The sequence below is a fragment of the Anser cygnoides genome, chromosome 8, assembly GCF_040182565.1.
Source record: "Anser cygnoides isolate HZ-2024a breed goose chromosome 8, Taihu_goose_T2T_genome, whole genome shotgun sequence".
Taxonomy (NCBI): domain Eukaryota; kingdom Metazoa; phylum Chordata; class Aves; order Anseriformes; family Anatidae; genus Anser; species Anser cygnoides.
Window position 1 is genome coordinate 12145746 of NC_089880.1, and position 20501 is coordinate 12166246.

Below are 20501 nucleotides of genomic sequence, written 5' to 3' on the forward strand. Positions count from 1 at the left end.
AACTAAAACGTGGGAAAAGGCATTTGTAACTCAAGGATACAGTGGAAGGTGAAACAACTTCTGGGCTTGCAGCGGAGCTGCGTGCGTACATCGTAGGAGGTTGCACCACGTGTTACCAAAGTGTTTTAACAATTGATTTAAATTGACGACCCTCTTGTATTTAAGTAGCACCTCCAAGGCAATTTAGGTTTTCTGCAGTGACTCAAATGCAAACTGTATCTGCGTATGTTAACAGGCATTTTGAAATCCAGACCTGATTTTTTTTTTTTTTAAATAAACTTGGGCTCAGTGCTCAAATTTGTCCTCTTCGTGTCTGTCCAGAGCACAAAGCTTTGCTCTTTTGCAGTCTGTAGGTTTTATATTTGGTCAACTTCTAAGAACTACATTAGCAAATGGTAAATCATATGATGTAGTTTCAGATCGAAATATGCAGATTTCCTGCAGGCTGACAATTTCTTCTGGAAATTAAGAAATACATTAGAAGAACTGTGGTCTGTAAACAAAACGAGTGCACCCATCATGTTTTCGTTTTGTCTATCAGTCAAACAGATGTCACCCTTGATAATCTGTCCAAGCAGCCACTGTTTGGGGTTGGGAAAGAGAAGCAGGGCGGTGTAGGCAGGATTACAAGGGGCATGGGGAGAGCAGGAAGGAGAAGACCTGTTTGGGTCTCTTGCCTGTCACAAGCAGCAGTGTGTTAAGGCACCTGCTGTGTGCTTAGTTTGGGTTAATGCCTCAATTTCTTTCTTTTGTAGTATAAAACTAATGTAATTGCATCAGGTGGAGTGGGGACTACGTGGAGTTATGGCTGTGCCCCTTAAAGCTTGCCTCCCTGCGCTGTGCTAATGCAGCACGCCGGGGAGAGGAGCCTCCTGCGTGCTGCACAGCAGTGCTGCCGGTGTCCTTGCTCCTCTCCGTCCTGATTTCTTTCTGGGTCTGTGCAGGTCTTTGTGTGCCAGTTCGAGCCTGGTGAATCTTTTGTTTGACTCTGTTTGGTTTTGTTTCACCCAAATGTCAGTAATTGTTCTGAACAACAAAAATGGTAACAAAACGCTGAAAACAGGCAGCGCTGCTTGCTGTCTGTTTTGAAAGCTCCCACCTCAATGGATGGCCACTCTGGAAGATGCAAACCACTGAGATAATTCATAAGCTAATCAGAATTTCTCCTTGTAAGAAAAATAAAAATAAAATAAAAGGCACAACAGCAAGCCTGTATTTTTCTAATTGTCTTTAACAAAGAAGAAAGCACTAGGAAATTGTTAAAACAAAACCAAACCAACCCCTGTGATCCACCCCACACTCCTGGCTCTGGGATGTGTAAGGGACTGTGGTTCCCTGTGGGTTTGGGCAGCCTTACAAACTGCAGAGTTGCTTTTTTTTTTTTTTTTCAGCCCAGCTCAGGTATGTGTGTTTGCTGTATGTCCCGAGGGGGTTAGATCTTAACACCCAGGATGGTTCTTCTGCCCTGCTGCCTTTTGCAGCAGTGCGAGGGGCCGGGGCAGCCTCCAGCATGCAGGCGCAGGGAGGCAGCGGTCGGTGCAGCCTTGCTGTGGGAGGGAGCGGCCCGTGCCGTGCCATTCATGTGTCCCTTACTCTAACACGCAAGCCAACAGGCAGAGCGACCTGTTTTATTTCATCAGACTTGGGAAAACAGCAGTTCTTTAGCTGCACAAGTTACGCCTTAAATGCTTTGCTTTTGGTGCAGTTTCTTTTTTCACTGTTTTCTTGTTCCTCGTGCACAATGCAGTGTAACAGCACGCTGCAAACACAAAATAAATTTCCCAGTTCTTTTGAAATTAAGGTGGAAGATGTTGTATCCCTTACTGCTCTACATTTTCTCATGTGAACACTTCATTGTTTTAGTTTTGAAGTATTTGATAGAGGTAATTCTCGTAAACCAAAGTGTCTGTGGGTCATTTGCTACCTTGCTGTCTCTTTGCAGATGTAAGTGCGTTTATCAGCTGTATTCATGCAAGAAAGCTCAACTCCGGCATACCAAGTAGGAGGCAGCGTGTTGTTTACCTGCTTTGTTATGAGGATTGTTGTGCTCTGAGCAGCAGCTGGAAACTCAGCTTCCTATTTATATTTACTGCTTTTAAAAGCAGCGTGGGCTGATGGGCAGTGAAAAGTCCTCACCCAGGGCTGTGCAGCCACCGCTGCCAGCCATCGGGCTGTGTTAGCTGAGGTGAGGGAGGGGATTGATAGACAGTCCGTGCAATTTCTGCTCCGAACAACGGCAGCAGAGGCGGATGCTGGCGGCTGTGCACCACGAACCCACGTGAGGATGAGGATGGAGCCGTCAGATGTCCCACGGGTGCCTGGTTCTGGCGAGTCGCTCACGCCCGCTTGCGGGGCTGCCAGCACCGGGGTCTGGGCTCTGCCCAGGGACATGCTTGATAGGTGAGGTCTCTCTTCTCTGCAGCTGCGTTTCGCTGTAGCACAAAACAAAACGCCAGATCCAGAGTGAGATTTTCAGGTTTTTGGACTCCTGGTTCTGACAAGCTGTGCGTAGGTGAAGAAGTTGAAAAGAGCAAGTGTTTCCTAGTGGAAATAGAAACAGCTGGAACGTGTGTCGGTCTCCCACCCCCCGGGAGCCTGTTGGATTGTTCTCTTTGATTTTACATCTCCATGGAAATTTATGGTCGTAGCACCTTTTATTTATGATGCTGCAATCCTCGGTCAAGCAATTGATTGAAATACAGCAGTGCCAAGCTGCGAGCCTGTATTTTAGAAAGGTTAGAGTTTAGAAAGCAAAGCAGCAATGCAAAGTTGTATATTGAAAGCTGCACTGGAAACCTGTACAGAGGCTGTCTGGGCTGCTGTGTTCCTAAACTTCTTTAAAGTAAAGAATTACCGTGACAAGGATTTATACCTTTTCGCTTTCCTACCGTTTAAGCTGCCTGGTGCTGCTGAAAACATGGTGCTTATCAGATATGCAGTCTTACTAGCTCTGCTAACTTCTGCATATAAGAATATTCGTCCGTATTTTTCCAGCTCACATCAGCAGTGGTGATGTACTGTGCTGTTAGTGTAGTGTGTGCAGCGTCATATAGTCTCTCACAGCTGCTCGGGAATGTAGTAGTAGTTGTCTTCTGGGACTGCAAGGAAGAAATTAGAGGGCTTATCATTTTTAGCTGCCAGTACAGAGGCTTTGGTTAAACATTTAAGCGAAGAGGAAATAGTTTTCCTTTTGAATATGTCAGTGAATTCATTCCTATCATCTCGCTTTAATTTATATAAAAAGAAATCTTGTACTATATTGAAACTTACTGAGAGAAATAGTAATTAGGGATGTGGCTCTGCTTGCTGCTGCAGCATAGTGATGTGTGTGGCGTCCTGACACCGTGATTCCTGGCTTGCTGGTGGATTAAAACATTGCATCCTAGCCAGATACACCACAGGCAACTGGAGGGGGGAAGGAAAAAAAAAAAAAAAGGAAAGTAAATAAATTCCAACTACTGGCATCCAGTGATGACAGGATGTAGCAGAATGAGGCAAGGTAATTGATTGTGGAACTCTGCACAGCAGGGACCTAGTTGCTTTTTTCTTTCCTCCTTAATAGATGCCCAGAAGTAACCCATTTTGCTGTATGGCTGCAGCGCACAGGGAGCAGCACGGGGTTCCTCTGTGATCCCACCCCTGTGGGACTGCAGGCAGAATTTCTTCTGTGGGACACAGCAGAGCTCTGGGGTCTTAAAACTCCCACTTGAATAAGTGCTTCCTGGCTGAGAGAGCATCTCAGTACCTGAGAAGGACCACCGGATTGGGTTTATGTTGCTGCTACAGCCGAGTTGATAGAAAGTGGATAGGTGCTTGTACTTCCAGGTAAGCCCAAGATCTTGGCTTAAATTGAGAAGGCAAGAGCGAATTTAAGATGTCAGACTGCAAGCTGAAGTGGCGCGGACAACCAGGTATTGCCCTCTGCCATTTCTGCCTGGAGAGGTGGTGATTTCTGGCAAGGGAGGGCTTTGATTGCCATGTGCAGTTGTTTCCATTCATTGCAGACAAATGGCAGTGCTGCTTCTCCCCACCAAGAAAAACGGGGATAGTGCAAGTGTTGGCAAGTTTGTTTTTACGGAGTGGCTGCATGAGTCTGAGAGCAGGAATGAGCAGCGTTGGTGTGCCATGAGAAGCAACTCTACCTGCAATCAAACCTCAACCAAGGACTCTGCTGGCCTTCATTTGGACTCCGGACTTCATTTAAGCAAGCTGGTAAATGAAGCTTTCAGCAGCCCTGGGTAATGCTAGGATCTGGGGGCCTGGGGAGGCTGCAGCCTCGCTGTTAGCCCACGAGTGGCACAGAGCGAGCAGGATGCTGGCACGGGGGGTAGTGGGAGGCAGAACAGCAGCCTGAGTGTAACAGGGTGCTTGGGAGGGGAGGAAAACCAGACAGGAACCTGCAAGCGTTGGCAGGAGAGGAGGGGAGGAACCAGGGGGGTAAGAGGTGCTTTCTCTGCTCAATCTGAGTTTCTGCAGGCTTCCCAAGCAGCAGGGAACGGACACCCACAGACCCCAAAGTCTTCGTGGGGTGCCCAGAAACCCAGAAGAGCCTGATTTAGAGCACCTAAGTCCTGTTGCCTTGGGTAGGGAAGCAAGGTGGTGACGGAGGGAGGGTGGGAGGAGCGGGGCCAGCCTCCTGTGCTTGCGCCACGAAGCGGGCATTCGGGACACGGGCTTCGGGTCGCGCTGCGGCTTCCTCAGGAGCTTGTAGCAGCTCTCATCAAAGTGCTGCTCCAGTTTTGGCCAGCAACCCGCCAGGCTCTGCTCACAGCTCGACTGTTTTAAATGGGGAAGGGTGCAACCTCTAATTAAAAAATCCTATTTTTCAAACTAATTGAAGCTGTTGCAGAACTTTAAACTTGCTGCGTCAGAGGCTGTTAAAAAATCAGGGACTTGGATGGAAGCTGTGGGTTTATTTTACCGTGGAGCACAAAATGCCTTGATTTTTGGGTGCAGAGCTATAGACATTTACCTGGTGGTGTTCAGACAGGGAAGGGTCCCTGTACTCTCCTGCTTTGTGTGGCTAGGTAAAGGCAGGTTTGAAAGAGAGCATGTGTTAATAATAATAATAATAAATAACAGATGCTTTTAGTTAGGAGAAAATAACTGTCATTGTTTTGTGTATAACCCAACCTATAGAATAATTAAGCTGTTGCTTTTGTGAAAGTGCAGCTTTCTGGTTTAGAAAGAGGTTAAGTGGTTATGTTTAGTTTGCTCTTTCCGTGAAGTATCAGGGAGGTATTGAGTGCAATTACTGCAGATTAAGTTTTTGTTTAGATGTTAGCTAACACATCGGTTACTGTTTGGTAAATACTGTTTGTTTCTTAACAGTGGAAAAAATTGTCCTTTAAAAGACCGTGTAATATCTGGGACTTAGATGCTTGGGCTTACAACAGGAAAGGATGGCACTCCTTAAATGTCTCCTGAGCATCCCGTAAGTATTTTTGAGCTGAATTAACCAGCTCAAAGGCGGGCAGTCTCGGGCTCAGTGTCGGTACGCAGCGCTGAAGGCTGAGCAGCGCAGCTGCATCCAGATCCCGCTGCATCCTTCCTGCTGAGCCCGCCGAGCTTTACCCCGGTACCTTCAGCAGCCTCCTGCTGCCACCCTCTGATCCGTCCCCCACCCGGCTCTGCGGGGACAGGGACCGCCAAAGATCTCTTCATTCTGCTACTTCTTTGTCTGCAGAGCTCATAAATTCAGCCTCTGCCTTTACGACCCGGATCTGCTGGAGGAAACAGATTTCCGTGGCGGTGGTCGGGCAGTCCTGGAGCTGTTCCTCCTGCGAGTGCAGAAACCGGCCCCGTGGCTGCTGCGGTCCTGGGCAAATGGGGACGAATCCTGCAACAGGCAGGCTGGGCACGGGGGCTGATGTCCTGGCACTGCCGTATTGCTCAGGGTTAGGGTGGCTTCGGAGCACAAGCTTTATCCCACACCATGCAGCCTTTCAGTCGTTCCAGTTTGGCTCGGAATATACTTCTTGCCCAAACAAACGTCTCTGTTGATCTGTATAGATGAATACCTTGTATTAAATTCACCAAAGAAAGGTGATTACAGTAAGGGCTGTTTGTATGTATGGCTTGGGCTGCCGTGCCTGGGCACAAGGGGATTTTTTTTTTTTTATATGGTCAACATGACAGAAGTGATCGATTGCTTCCAGGACTGAAGATGCAGGGCGCTGTGCTCCTGATTTCTGCGTTCTGCCTCGTGTCGGCGGGCTGCAGGCTGGCCCCGTGCTTCACCCCCTGGGCTGTGTGCACTTCGGGAGTCCGCAAGTGACTGCAGCAGCCACAAAAAGGAGCTGGGGAAAGGCAAGTCTGCCATCACTGCTGCTGTTGTCACCTGTGGACCTCTTTTTCCATTAAAAAAAAACACTCCACACACCAAAAAATGTTGTAAACCACTGCATTAGGTGTCTTGGTTGAGCATATTATTTCATGTCATGCATATGTTAAAATGTATACAGTGCGTCATGAAATCAGAGCTACTAGCAGCCATAAAACTTGCTCACAGTTAATGCTAAGCATTTTACATTTATTTCCCCTCTCCTGACTGTCTTTACTACTTATTTCCAACTGTGTTGATGGTACAGTTTTTAATTAACTCATTATGGGTTAAATGAGTAATCTTCAAGGCTTTGCCTAAGATTGCGGGTCTGTTAAACTATGCAACACGACGACATTAATTATAGTGTGTTTGTTTTTATCCTCCGAATATAATCAGGAAAATATTTCCTCCGTCTTGGATTGTGTTTATAAGAGGAAATTCCGCGATGAGATTTAAAAGAACCAGAAAACATTATTTTTTTTTTATGTAGCCGTTAATGGAATCTTAACTAAACTGTCTCTGCAATATTAAAAAAAAAAAAAAAAACAACCAAAACCCATTATCCTGGGGAACGTACTGCTGTTTTTTTTTTTTTTTCCCTAGGACAGTGTGCTCAAATTGTACAGCTCCTCAGTGGGCTCTTGAAGATGTTCCAGGTGCTGAGTCATGTGCATTCGCTGGCCGAGCTGCCGCTCGGAGCCAAGGAAGGATTGCTGGGAGAGGAATATTAAAACCCGCTGTTTATGACGGGCATTAGTAGGGCTGGTGCTGGTTCACGAAAGGCGGCTTTACAGAAGAGTCTAGCAGGGGGGCTGCCCTCAGCGTGGGTGTATTTTTATCTTGTTTGCATCTAGCTAGCCGCCACCGGTCCGTAGAGTGATGAGAAATGCTGAGCTCATGCTTTTTAGCGGAGAAGGGAGGATTTTTATGAATACTACTGAAGCATTTAATTTAGTGCCTAATCTTACAGACAGTCATTTTCTTTTTCCTTTGGCAGCATCACCCCTGAAGGGTTAATATTTACCTAGTGGTGTGAAGTTCAGCCAGGCCGAGAAGATACAGGTGGAAAATACCTTCGGAGGAGCACATCGCTTGTCCTCATTTCATGCCTCATTAGCTGCCCGGCTGCAGGACCGGCCCGCATTGTTACGGGGTCAGGAGCTGCCACACGCTTGGGGGAGAGGGGACATCTCCTCCCATCCCCGGACCACCTGCGTTTGGGGTGCAGCTCACCCTCCTCCTCATCGCTCTCCTGGCACTGGCCTCGGCTAGTAAAGGGAAAGACGGCAGCAATTATGGCACACACAATTAACGAGCTTCTAATCTCCAGCCTTGCGTGTAATTGCTGCTGTCAAATACAATTAGTGTCTGCCCAAGTTCCCTTCCCAGGGGGACAGCCGGGCCATGACACGGGGAGAGGAGGGGAGGAGTGGCTGAAACTTTAGGAGAGTTTACATTTTCTTGTTGCCTCCTTAATAATCCTCACCCCTCAAAGGGTGTGCAGAAATGTTAATCCGATGTATTTAAGGGGACGTGGTAACCAGCACAGCACTCCTTGAGGTCTACCGCCGGGTTAACTCTGAAGCGTCTTCTGTCAAATTTGTCACCCGAGACAATGCCAGCTTAATTACAATTCAATCAGCACGCTTCAAGGGTTTGCTGCTAACTTCCTGCGAGCCTGAAGGGGTTAGAGGACGATGCCTGTCCCATCGTGGCAGCTGAGACTGCAACTAGTGTTCATCTCCTGGGTGTAGTTTGGGCAGGGTTGACTCGGGATGAGTTTTCTCCTGCTGCCACCAAGCAAACCTAAACCTCCGTGGATGCCCAGAGCTCGCAGCTCCTCCAGGCTCAGGACCCTTAGCTGCACCCCGCAGCTTCACCGCACCCTGCGAGGCGAAGGCAGCTTTCAGACGCTTCTTTGGTCCCTGCTGAAGCTGCCCTGGTCCTGTCGAGCAGGAGGCTTTCCTGCTCTGCTGCCGTGCTTGCACCGTTCTGCAGAAGTGACGTGCAGCAAGGAGGGGTTGTGCCCAGCCCCGCTGCTCGCTTCTCGTGGGGCTGTGGGGGAAGGCAGGCAGCACCGCAGCTGGAAGAGCAAGCGGGACGTAGGAAGATTGGTGCAGAGCGAGTGTCGATGGAAGCCTCTGGGCTGTGTATTCACCGCTGCGGAAACACTTCAGGAAAGTTTTTATTGTAGTGACTTTACTGGGGGTGTTTCTTGTCTCCTTTCCATGTGCCAGGTAGTGCTGCTCCTCTGACTCCTGTTGCATCAGGCATGGAGGGGAGAAAACATGCCTGAAGGCATTAGCCAGCATAGCTTTGAAAATAAATATATTTAATTTGATAAACTTTTTTCCTTTTCTTTTTCTTAAATATGTATGAAGCTACTCAAAGGCTTGTGTTACGGAGAAAAGCTTGGGAGAAATGTGTGCCTTTGCAGGCAAGGGAATCTGTAGAGTAAGGGATGTGCAGCGTGACACAGCCACGTGCCTTGTTGAGCAGCTGTTGCTGCTGTGTTTCTATATGCAAAACTCATCAGAGGTCTTAATTTTGTTCTGAATAAAGTTGGGATGTCCTATATTTAACACTTGCCTACGATCTAGCTTTTCTATTACCTTATAACGTAACAAAAAAAAAAAAAGACCTTGTGCTATTCTTGCTGCTCTGCTGTAACTTTGTAGGACTTCTGTGTACCTTTCCGTCTGTCAGCTGTAAAACAGCTGAGTACTACGAGGCCCAGCGCAGTCCCAGTAATCCCCCCAGTAAGCTCCCTCGCATCTCTGCAGTGAGTGCTGGCACACGAGGGCAGTGAGTCACCAGAAGGGCCCTTGGAAGTGGCACGTTGTTAAATCTGTGGCAGCCTGCTTTGTGTACATCCAAACAAAACTTGGGCTCTGAGACAAGAAGCAATAAATCCCTGCCCTACCTTCAGGGATATAGCAAGAGGTTAACCTGCCAAACCACCCACTTGACAGGAAATTGCCTCTCTCTTATACTTTTCCTCCTGTTGTCCAAAAATGCAGGAGGAAAAATGGATCATGCTGTAATCACGGGAGACTTTTAAGACCAAAAACGAAGGCGAACACAAAACCCCTGCAAAGAAAATGTTTGCCTCTGTAATTGCTTTTCGTTTCCATAATGCTTAGTAGGATAAAACTATCTTCTTTCTCCTTTATTTTTCAATCACGATTAGACTTTAATGTTGTTAAAGCTTATAAGTGAGTTTGAGCTACTGTCTTACTGAAGAAAAGATGGAGCTGAAATTGTCAGTGAGACATTGGACAGGGTTTTTTAATGTGTCTGTCGTTATATGTTAACCTCTGAACTGGGACACGATGTCTGTTTTATGGCTGACAACAATTTAAAGGTATACATCTTGACATCGTGGATAAAGGAAGAAGGGGGAGTGGGGAAAAAAATGAATTAATGATGTTAGCAAATATTAGTCCCCGTATTTCCATTTTGTTCAGAAAGTGGTTGTCAGGCTTTGAGGCTGCCTGGAGCAGCATTGTCCGTGACAGGCAGTCAGGAGGCGAGCGTACCTTGAATCGAGCCGGTCTTTTATTGACAAATACAGTGCCTGGAGGCAGGGATGAGGATGCTCTGCTGTCCCTTTCAGCACAAGTGTGGCTTTTCTCCTGCAGCAGAGTTCCCCGTGCTGCCCCGCGAAGGCACTGCAATTCAGGGGGCTTGAAAATGCCTCCAATGAGTGCATATGCTGCATACAGAAGTACACGTTTGCCCATGATTTATGCTAGCTTTGGTCAACCAGATCCACCTACCCTGTCAAGAGTAATAGTGACTTCGATATCAGCCATAAGTGTGCACAGGCAGCAAGAATTAGGGATAAACATGGGAAATTCCAGTGTCTCCTAAGGCATTTCTTCTATTCTTTACCGCCTCTTCCTGGATCTCTTATGTGATAGTGCTTGTTCTTCAGCATTTGAGTGCAATCCTCCAAGACTTCTTGCCGTGCTGCTACAAGTTCCCCTATATTCCCAGTTTTTTAACTGGCAGCTTGAGAGCAGTTCCTTCACACGCATGGGACACGTTGTAATTTTGCCTTTTCTCCAGTATCTCCTACATGGTCCTGACTGCAGATAATACTGCTGGCACCCGTCTCGAATTCAGATTGCGAATTATGAGAGCCTGGGATCATGTTATTTCTTAACTATCATTAGTTACATGTGTATCTGCAGTGCTTTGGCCTGGGCTGCCAGCAGTGAAAGAAATGGAGCTGGCTTAATTGAGAGCTACATAGTTAATTATTAGTGCCTTTTTTAAGGGAGGAGAGAGAATTTGCAGCGTCAGTTTTTAATTTCATTGTGGCTTGCACGGTAGCTCACTGGCTGCCATCCGTCTGCATGTGACGTTTGCTTTATCTTTCCGGCCCTAAGAGCCCTCGTTCACCTTAGAAATGCCGGGAGATTAAGAAAGTGCCCCTGTTGCAGATCCCTTCAGCTGGTACGAGCAGCAAATAACACCACCGGGGGGGCTTGGAGCGAGCAGCTGCTCCTGTCCCACCTCTTGCGTTACCCGCCTGGCTTGCCACATCGCGTTTGGATGCTGTGGCGCAGGTACTGGATGAGCTCATGGTATAGGCAAGGCGTCAAGGGTGGCTGGAAAGCACCCAGTTCCTATCTGCATCGAGGCTGCGTTACCGGCGCTCCGGGGAAGAAGTGTGGCTCCTGGCCTGGCCAGATTCCCCTTGGGAAGTCCGGCGGCGATGATGAATGTTGGACCGCGGGGCTGTTTTTAATGGCTTTGCAGTGGAGAGGCACGCGCTGAATCCTGAGAGGCGAGCCGAGACGTCTGCTGTGCATTTTTCATAAACTTGCTCTACATATCGAGGGCCGTGATGGAAGAAACTTAGTTCAACATTCACAAATTGGATATTGAGTTCCCCGTTTCTGGGCGAAAGAAAGGAGATAAAAGCTACTTGGACAAAGCAACCTGTGCATGGATTGAGAGCTAGGGAAGTTTTTGCATGAGCGTTTTTGGGAAAGCCTTTATCGCTGAGTTTCCCGATGACCTTAGGTGTACTCGATCAAGATGATTAATCTTTGGTGGAAATGCATTGGTTGAGCAAAGAGGGGGAACTTAATCCAAGAAACCTTTTCTTACGATTTTTGCCTCGAGAAGGATGAAATGTATTTTCTCAAGTGTTGTTTCTGACTTTGAAAAAAGCAACCACCGAAAAGTGGTAGTGGGAAGAAAGGGAAGAATATAGATTAAAAATTTTCTTGTACCTTCTGGAACTGGTGGGAAGGCCATCGTCCCCCAGCATCAAAGGAGAGAGGCTGGTTGTGAATGTAGCTTCATTTTGTAGAAACAGCTCTCACGTGCAATAGCAGATGATCTGAAATTAATTTTCTTTATAAGTGGTGTGGAAATAATTGGTGGACAGTAAGGTTCTCTGCTAAATAATTTTTTAAGAGGGGCACTGCACTGTGGAGACTCCAAAGCCCTTTCACTTCAGGAAGGAAGAACGTCGTGTCACCTTTTACTCTAAATTAGAGAAAGTCAACTTGCCATGGAAGAGCTTTCAAAGCCAATTTCCTTTCTATTTTTTCTTTTAAAGAAGCTTGTCTGAGATATCTGCAAACCCAAATGTTATGGCTTTGAGCTAGCACGGGAGAGCTGAAAGGTGGAGCTGGTGGGTTCGAGCCAGGCAGAGTGGAAATTTATTATGGGGAAAAAGCAAATTTGTTTAAAACAGAAGCAACTTAGGGAGCAGGAAGAAAGGCAAATTTAAGCATGTTTTACTTTAAAAAAATCAACATCTTTCTGGGTAGAATTATGATGAGACAGCAACATTTTTGGTGTAGTCAGCAATGTATTGCGTCTACCAAGAGAGGGCTCGAGGTTGGGCCAGCTTTCCTTCGCTTCTCTGCTTTTATTCAGCTTGGGTATGATAATCCCTTGTCAGGGAAGGCAAGGGAACTGTCCTCTGCCAGCAGCACGTTGCACTTAATGGGCTGTTCTTGTAAGGAATTGCTGCTGTGAATTGCAAACCAGTTTTGCCTGCTCACCTAAAGACTGAGATACTTGATTCCCTGGAAAAAATCAGGGCTTCTGGTGTCCCGCACCCGCTGAAAGCGTCAGGCTCTCAGGCAGCCCTGCCGAAAATCTGGCATCACGTTAAAGGCAGGCAGTCGGAGAGCCCACACTGCGGGAGGTTTTTTGCAGAGGGAGGCCTGAGGCTGCGCATCGATCAATCAGCTCTAATTGTTCGCTTCTATTACGGTGGGAATCATTCAGAATCCTAGAGTTCCTGGGAGTCAATCATTTGGAAATGCTGCCCATTATAAAAATTTAATTTTAAATCTATATTAAATAGATTTACAAAGGCAAGCTTTGCAATCTAGTAACGTAACATTATGCCGCCGCACAGAGCCTCGGCTTTCGGGTCCTCGGGGGCCGCGGCTGAGAGCGCTGCGGTGCGGAGGCAACGCGCCCGCTCGCGGCCAGCGGGGCGGCGAGGCCACCACGCACTCCTTTGGGTGACCCTGCTGGCCACGCTCGGGGGAGCATCGATCCCAGTTTGCCCAGAGATGTGTCTGGCTTTTCTGGACGGCGTGGGGTCACGGCAGGCAGCCTGCCATGCAGAGCAGTCCAGGGGGCTGCTCTCATCCCCGGGGCTGGGAGATGGAGGGGTGGCAGCGGGGGCCGGGATGCTGGACCAATCTTTCTTTTTCTTTCAGACAACAGAGAAGAGGGGAAAAGAAAGCAAAACTGCATTTGGAGGCCCAGTTGTCAGCTCGTTATATCAAGAAGAAACAATCAGGTGATTATCTGTGCCGCACTTGAGTTAAAAACAGTGTTTTCTGATGTGGTTTTGTTAAGGTTTTTTTTTTTTTAATATCACACAAGTGTGGTGGCAACTACAACAGGATAATAAATGACAGGAAAGAACTTTTCAGGTCCATAATCATTTAAATCAATAACTCTCTGTATCATTGCCAGGTACTAACCTTTCCCTAGTGCGAGATGTGGGGGAAGGGCAAGGCTTCCCATTTTTCAGTTATATGGCTGAAAAAGCCTAATATTGGCTTTTTTAATAGAAAGCTATTCAGACACCACCTTTCTCAAATATTTATTTCTTTACCAATATATTCATTAAGGATTGTTCAGTGAAGGTTTTAATATTGGACAGTGTTCGCCTTCGGGGAGAGTTTGCACCCTATATCAAATTAATTTTTTTCTAGCTTCTGCAGCTAGCATAGCAGAAACGCATTTACTGAAGTAGAATGGCTGCTATTTAAAAACTGTCAAGGTGCAAGTAGCAAGTGACATTAGCTACTTAATAAGGACAGCTGTTGGTGTTTTTTTTTCCTGTTTCAAACTAGTAAACTACTAATCACAGGAGTAATATTAACTCCAATACATAAATGATTGCCTGGAGAATCTTTGAGAATACGGCATCATTTTTTAGTTAAAATGAACAGTCAGAGAAGACTGAATGTTTGAGCAGTGTTTGCTGACACGTTGCAGTTACCCATTTATGTGTTTGTGATCCCATTTATTTTATTGTATGTCTTGCATCATTTCAGTCCCAGGAAATGAGAAGATAAACACTGTTTTCTCTACACACACCCTCCCAGGCTGGCTGGGAATTTTCCCAAAGTGTTAAAACTCTAACGCAGCATTTCTTTGACTTGTCGCAAACTCATAAAAAATAAATCTTGAGCCAGTGGCTCCAAAGCTTTTGCAAGGAGCTCGGGTAGATGTCCTGACAAAGCAAACACGGCGGCAGTAGTGGGCATTGCAGTGTGCTGCATGGCAAGAGGGAACAGTTGGCCAGGAGTAGCCTTTCCAACCTGGCTTGGAGAACCAACATGTCCTTAACTTGCCCTTGGACCTTGACCAGAGCTGGGCAAGTATGACGTTGGTTTAACAAACTGCTTGAGGAATAGCACTTCTGCTAGCCACAAGCTCCTTTTTCTTCCCTGCTCTGTCAGTGGGGGTCTCAGCTAACGTCCTTGATGGCATAGTTTGACCTTGTGGTTTGGATTCTGTTTGAGCTGTTCCTTCAGGAGTTGAACATATCAGTGCTGCACAGTGTTGAAATGAAATGAAATGCTTATTCCTACAGTCCTTTCAGACTCATGGCTATCCCAGGTATCGCCTGTGGCCCTTCTTGATCTTGAAATACAGCCCAATATACAGGAAACCAGGTTTCGTCCCGGTTAGCTTAACTGGTCTAAATCTTCTCTTCGTATTTTTGTTTTTATTTACATGAGAACATGGCTCATGGAGGACTTGAAGATGACTGCAGCTCCAAATACTTCTTTTCAAACATACCATGCGGAATGTAGTGTACTGTATGGGGATCAGTGCCCTGATGGCTGTGGTCTCGTACAGCATAGCTGTAATCCTTACAAATTTTGGCTGTGGATGGATGTATTCACTGACACAGCTGGTAGAGTGAGATTCTGCTGAAAGGGAGTTACAAGAAGTCTCTACACGCTGCTCGCATAACAGAAACTCATGTGGTCCATTAGCAGTGCTTGGCTAGTAGGCATCAGCGTCCTCAGCTGTAAGATGGGAAGCAGGCGAGTGCCATCGTTATGTCTCACCCACAAAATTGCACTGGTACAAAATCTGAAAGTAAATGAGCCTGAGAAGGATGGCTCTGGACATTTAATCTGGTATCCAAATTTATTTAGAGCATAGAAGTGATTTGGTTTGTTAATACCACCTCACCTGAGAAGAAGGGTGACTTTTCTTGGGCTGTTGAGTTTTCTGTATTTTGGTTCTAGGGATTCCCATACCTATAGATAGACTCCGGCTCTTGTCGTTGGATTCAGGTGTTCAGCTGATCACTCCCAAGTTTGAAATTACGTGTGGCATTATGCAGGGAGAGGATTTTCAAGTGTTGCACCAAAAAATGGGAACTTCTTTGTAGCTTGGGATTTCACAGGCTGCTGCATGTAGGTAATGCGCGTTCAACAGGGAGTACTGAAGGTTAATTGATGGAGGGTTGTAGCATGTTCTGGGCAGCTGGGGGTGGGGGGAGCAGAAGGAGAAAGAAAACTTAATGCCTTGAGCCAGCAAAAATCTGCACGTTGGTAATTAGCAGTAAGTCCCATGCTGACAGTGGGTGCTAGTTCGTAGCCTGAGATCTGAGAAAAGAAACTTTGCAGGCTGTTTGTGGACTCAGTTGTCAATGGTGAGCCTTACTGAACCTTTACAACAAGCCTGCAAAAATTGGAATATAAATCAATTCACTTTAGTCTCTGTTTCCCTGAGCTGTTGATGGGATAAATATTTCCCAGTTACCACTTTAAGAAAGCCCAGAACGAGCAAAAATCTTATTTTGTGTACTGAAAACTAAAACTCGAGTCCTCATCAGCCTTGGGTTCTGACAGACTGCTGAAAGCAATGAATCTCTTAGCAGGCAGCACCGAGCCAAATACAGCCTGCCGTGTGCCCTTTAGGATTCAGCTGATGCAAAGGCAGAGAAAGGCTGTCTAATTTATCTGGAGCCCAGCATCTTCACCACCTCGCTGTGTACCAGCAGATACTCAAGGATAAGAATGCAAGTGCAGAGTTTTAAAGGTTCACCTAAGCAGATCCATGTAATTTATTCTTACCAGAAGCTTTTGAACAGTTTAACAAATGATTACATAGCAGCAGCTCAGAGTAGGTTAATAGGGAGATGAGAGATCTTGTTTTAAATGTAGTGTAAACCACGAATTTACTGTCAGCAGTCATTTACCAAACAAAGCAGCAATGCTACTGCTTTTAAACCGAGTGTCTGAAATTAAATAATGCTCGCATTTATTTTGTGGAATGAAGCGCTTGGCTTTTAGGGTGCGAATCTGTAAATGCTGGACAAAGTGGAGCTGCCATACCCTGGCATAAAGTCAGGTCGATCAGAAATTGGAAGAACCGGGTTGGTACAAGCGCTGATTTTGCCTAATCACTAATTATCTCAAATGTTTCTACTTTGAGAACAAGATAGCAAAATGGTCAGCCTGGCTCACATAACTACGCTGTGAAGGTTCCAAATAAATTCAAGAGCATCCGTAGAAACAGGTTATACTGATCTAATTAAATCAATTTAGACAGAGATTCAGTTAAATCGGTGCAATTTGTGTGTTCATAGATCAATCCTCAAATCAGGAGAAGGTCTCTTGAGCTAATGAGGCGTAGCAGTTATTTACTTTGGGGTGCTGGGCACTGGTCATCAATTAGGAGTCATTAATAAACCCTGGCAATAAAGAGCTGAAGTACCCCCAGTGACTAATGGGGAGCAGTTGCACAACGTATTAGCATAGTGCTCTGCCTTTGTGTTCCTCTGTAAATCACTTATCTGGCTTTGGGCATTCCATAAAAATAAAGTGTGCTGGTGGGGGAACGTGGAGGTTCCCTTAAAGGAAGGACTGGGAAATTATCGGGGACTTCAGACCGCTCAGCCCAGCGGAGCTGGGGACAGCGGGGTTTTGTTTGTTTTTTACTGTTGCATACAGCTTTATGTCTGCTTTTAACACCAGAACAAAAGCAGCAGTAGTTGAGCTCTTCCGTGATCAAATAACTGTAATTATCGTTTCACAAACCTAGGAAATAAACAGTGAGGTGAGGCTGACCGACGTGTCACCGGTATAAATCTGAGACGCGGACTGAGCGAGATGCCAGAAATACCGCGGAATTGGAAATTCAACTTTAAAGTTATTTTTAAATATATTTTTTTTAAGACCAAAAAAAAGGCAGTTTACAAATGTTTCCAGCAAACGAAAGCATTCACTTGGCAGACTGTGAACACAAAACCCTGCTGCCAAACGGCCGCTTCCCTCCGTGTGGGAGCCCTCCGGCGCTCAGCCCCAGCACCCCGGCGTGGAAACACCGAGGCCTCGCTGAGCTGAGTTTCACGCTTTTACCATCCCGAAGGACGAAAGAAGCCCTTTTGCTAATAAAAATTTAAAAACCTCAATGCTTTCCCGCAGTGCTTGGGAGCAAAGAGCACCCCATGTCGGCCAGGAGGCGCGTTTAGGAGCCGCAGGTGAGCGAGCACGTGCGTTTTGGCAAGTGGGTGGCGAGCACCCCTCTGTCCCCCCCAGCCCGGGGCTTGCCCGTCCCCCCCGGGTCTGGGAGCCCGCCTGATGCCGTGTAATCTATCAGAATTGTATTAATCCCGCTAACGCAGCCGCCATCTGGCCCCGCTGCCGGCCGGCTCGCGCGAGCCCCCGTGATTGATGGGCTCTGGAATTGATTAGTTGTTCTGCGAGACAAATGAACTGTTTTGGCAGAAAATACCAGAGGTCGCTGCGTGTGGTCAGGCACAAAGGCTGCTGAATTTTAAAGAGCCGCTTCCAGCATCCGTTTGTAAAGATGCTGCTTCGCGGCGGCGTGACGGCTTTTGGGAAGAGCCCGGAGCGCGGTCGGGGCTTTTGTTCCTTCCCTCCGGGAACGAGAGCACGATGGCAGCGTTTGTGTCAGGACGGGGCCGGCATCCCTGGCTGGCGGGGGACAGAGGGATGGGGTCGGCACCATGCCTCGCACTGCTCGTGCCGATGCCGGTCCATGAAATCCCCGAGGAAGAGCTCTGCCCGAGCAGCCCGTCGTCGCATTCAAGAGGCATTTCTCAGAAACAAAACACCTGCAGGTCCAGCCAGCCGAGGTGCCGGTGCTCTAAGGCTGGCGTTATTTAGAAATGGATCCTCCAAGACGCTTGCCAAGCTGGCCCGGAGTTTACGGCGTCCCCCGAGCAGTCACCCTTGGGCGCTTCGCTTTGTCGGGCAGCGAGGTGGCTTTGCCTAGGCCTCGCTCCTGTTGGGAGGCCGCATCCTTCCACGGCAGCTCCCGTGTGGGCTTTTTGTGGCCTCCCCCCCGCCGATGACGCCGCTCGGCCTCCCATGAGGGTTGGGGACTGGGATGGCACACGTCTTGTGTGTCCCGGCCCCTCTCGGGGGACGGCGCACAAGTGTGCAGGCAAGTGGGCAACGCTTCCCCGGGGACAGCCCGCCGGTTCAAAATAAACTTGAGTTATGGATTTATTCAGCTTGTAAAACCTCAGCTGGCATAAATAATTGAGAAAGCAAAGGTTTGTCTGCGGTGCATACCTCAGGGACCCGCTCCTGCCTCCCCCCCTCCCACCACCCTTTCTTATGAAAATGATCCCAGTTGCACTGATAGATAATAACAACACCAAGCAATTAAAAGCTATGGGTGGCTGGAGAGAGGAGAAAAGGTTCAGTTAATGAGCTTTTCCTCTTCCTGTGCCCAGGAGAGCCTCAGAAGTGACGAGGCGATTAAAGCGAAGAGATAATTATAGATTATGTGAAAATGGGTCCCTTGGGGGCCGAGGGCCTCGACACAAACAGCGAGCGTTGCGAGTGCCTCTCGGCTCCCCGCGCGCTGCCTGCTCCACTCCGGCGAGCTCCCACCGGCTCAGCAGCGCCGTGCCAAGCCCACGGCCAAAGCCACCTGTTTGTGGCACCGGGGGCCGTCCCGGGCAAGGTGCCGGCCCCACAGAGGGTCCCATGGGGTGCAGCACTGGCCGACCCCACAAAGGGGGAGAGGAGGCCCAGAGTAGCACCAGATCGCAGCCCTCTGCCCCCAGCCTTGTGCCGGAGGTAGCCCATGAGGGGTGGAAGGGAACGGGACTGGCCTCGGGGTGCTCTCTGTTTCGAAAGCGACTACATTTACAGCACTACGGTAAGGAGGAAGTGAAGCCTGGCTAGGCAACAGCAGATCTCTTCTACGGGCTGTTTAAAAACCATCAGCTCAACACCCGTGTGTTTTGCACAGCTTACGAGGAAGACTCTTGAAGCCTCCCGAGCTTGGGAAGAGGAGATGGCGTGGTTTAAGCTCACCACATCCACTCGTTCAAGGATGGAAGAAGCTGCCCATGCGTTGCCTGCAGCCAACAGATACGGTTCGGGTGGATTTTGAATCGGGGTTAGCATCTCTCTCTGGGGAGGCAGGAGAGCAGAAGAAAATAGCTTCGGGGGTACAACATGGTGGCAAGAGAGGTGAAGAGACAGACACCCTTCTGGCCATCCTCAAGCAGATGCAAACACGTTCCCTGCTTTTACAAAGCCTCAGGTGGTCGCAGATTTGAAGACTCGTCCGTCAATAAAAAGGGTCGGGGCGTGTATGCCACACAGTCTAACACAGAAACGAAATCGCATCTCACTCTTCCTCTTAGCTACCATTGTAAATATTTGTGTACGTTGCCATTAGTTTGAGTTTCATGGTCTTTCCTATTGAAGGTGTGTTTCTCCCCTAAATTAGATTTATTTTTTTTTTACTTCTAGGAGTGCTGGGATTTTTCCCCTGTAACATTGCTCAGACAACACCACTGCAGTGTGACATTATTGTATCTCTGATGCGATTCTGCCTGGAGTTGTAGGCTGGTTTGGTTTCTAGGCCTTGCTGCTGACTCTTACCAGTTTTACAGGTGGAGTGCAAATACCTGCTAGGCACCGGTCTGAAAGCAGTGCATCACTTTGCTTTCTTGTAACTGCTCTGGTGGAGGGGTTGTTTTGTGCATACTCCTACACACAGACATGAAAAAAAGGGAAAAAAATCAGCTGCAAGTATTTTTAAGCAATGTTTCTTGTTTGTCCGGTGCCCCTCAAAAAAACGGGTGCGGGAATTCAGTTCAAACTCCTTTAGTGAGCTTTTCTGTCCATTTACCTTCCTGGTTTTGGCACGTGGCAAGACCAAATTAGTTTGAATGCCTGAAGCACTTCATGGGACTGTTTTGTTTGCAGATAAAATGTCTTTGTTAGGACTGCATGGACTTCCCTCAAATCTATTTGTCAAAAGGCTCGCTTCTTTGATTTGTAGAATGGATTGAGAGTCTATATGATATATATATATATTTTTTTTTATTTTATTTTTAAGTGGGGGGCAGCAGGAGAGTGGTTTAAACCTTGACAAATAAATGCACTGTAGAAAGATGAAATTTCCCCAAACGTTATCTTCATGTGGGCAAATTGCTATCCTGGAATAATTCCATTGTGGAGCCTGTTCTGAAAGAAAAGTGGCTTTTTGGAAGGAGAAGATACAGAGCATTCAGAGGCGGCTATTCCAGAAAAGCTAAATCATACCCAAATAGCTGTGTCCATTTATTCTCCCTCCAGACAGTACCGGTATCCTCGGGAGAAGACCACAGAAGTTTGTCTGGAGGCGATGTTAGGACGATTGCCCGGTTTGGCTCCAGCACGGA

The 20501-nt window shown here is 47.4% G+C and overlaps 1 protein-coding gene across 3 annotated transcripts in view; it reads left to right on the forward strand.

Moving 5' to 3' along the window:
- Positions 1–20501, forward strand: part of ACBD6 (acyl-CoA binding domain containing 6) — an 80563-nt gene that overhangs the window by 12031 nt on the left and 48031 nt on the right. For all 3 annotated transcript variants that reach the window (XM_067001536.1, XM_067001537.1, XM_048073377.2), the window contains exon 4: positions 13027–13109. In XM_067001536.1, coding sequence (XP_066857637.1) covers positions 13027–13109 — 83 coding nt within the window. The remainder of the gene's footprint in view (positions 1–13026; positions 13110–20501) is intronic.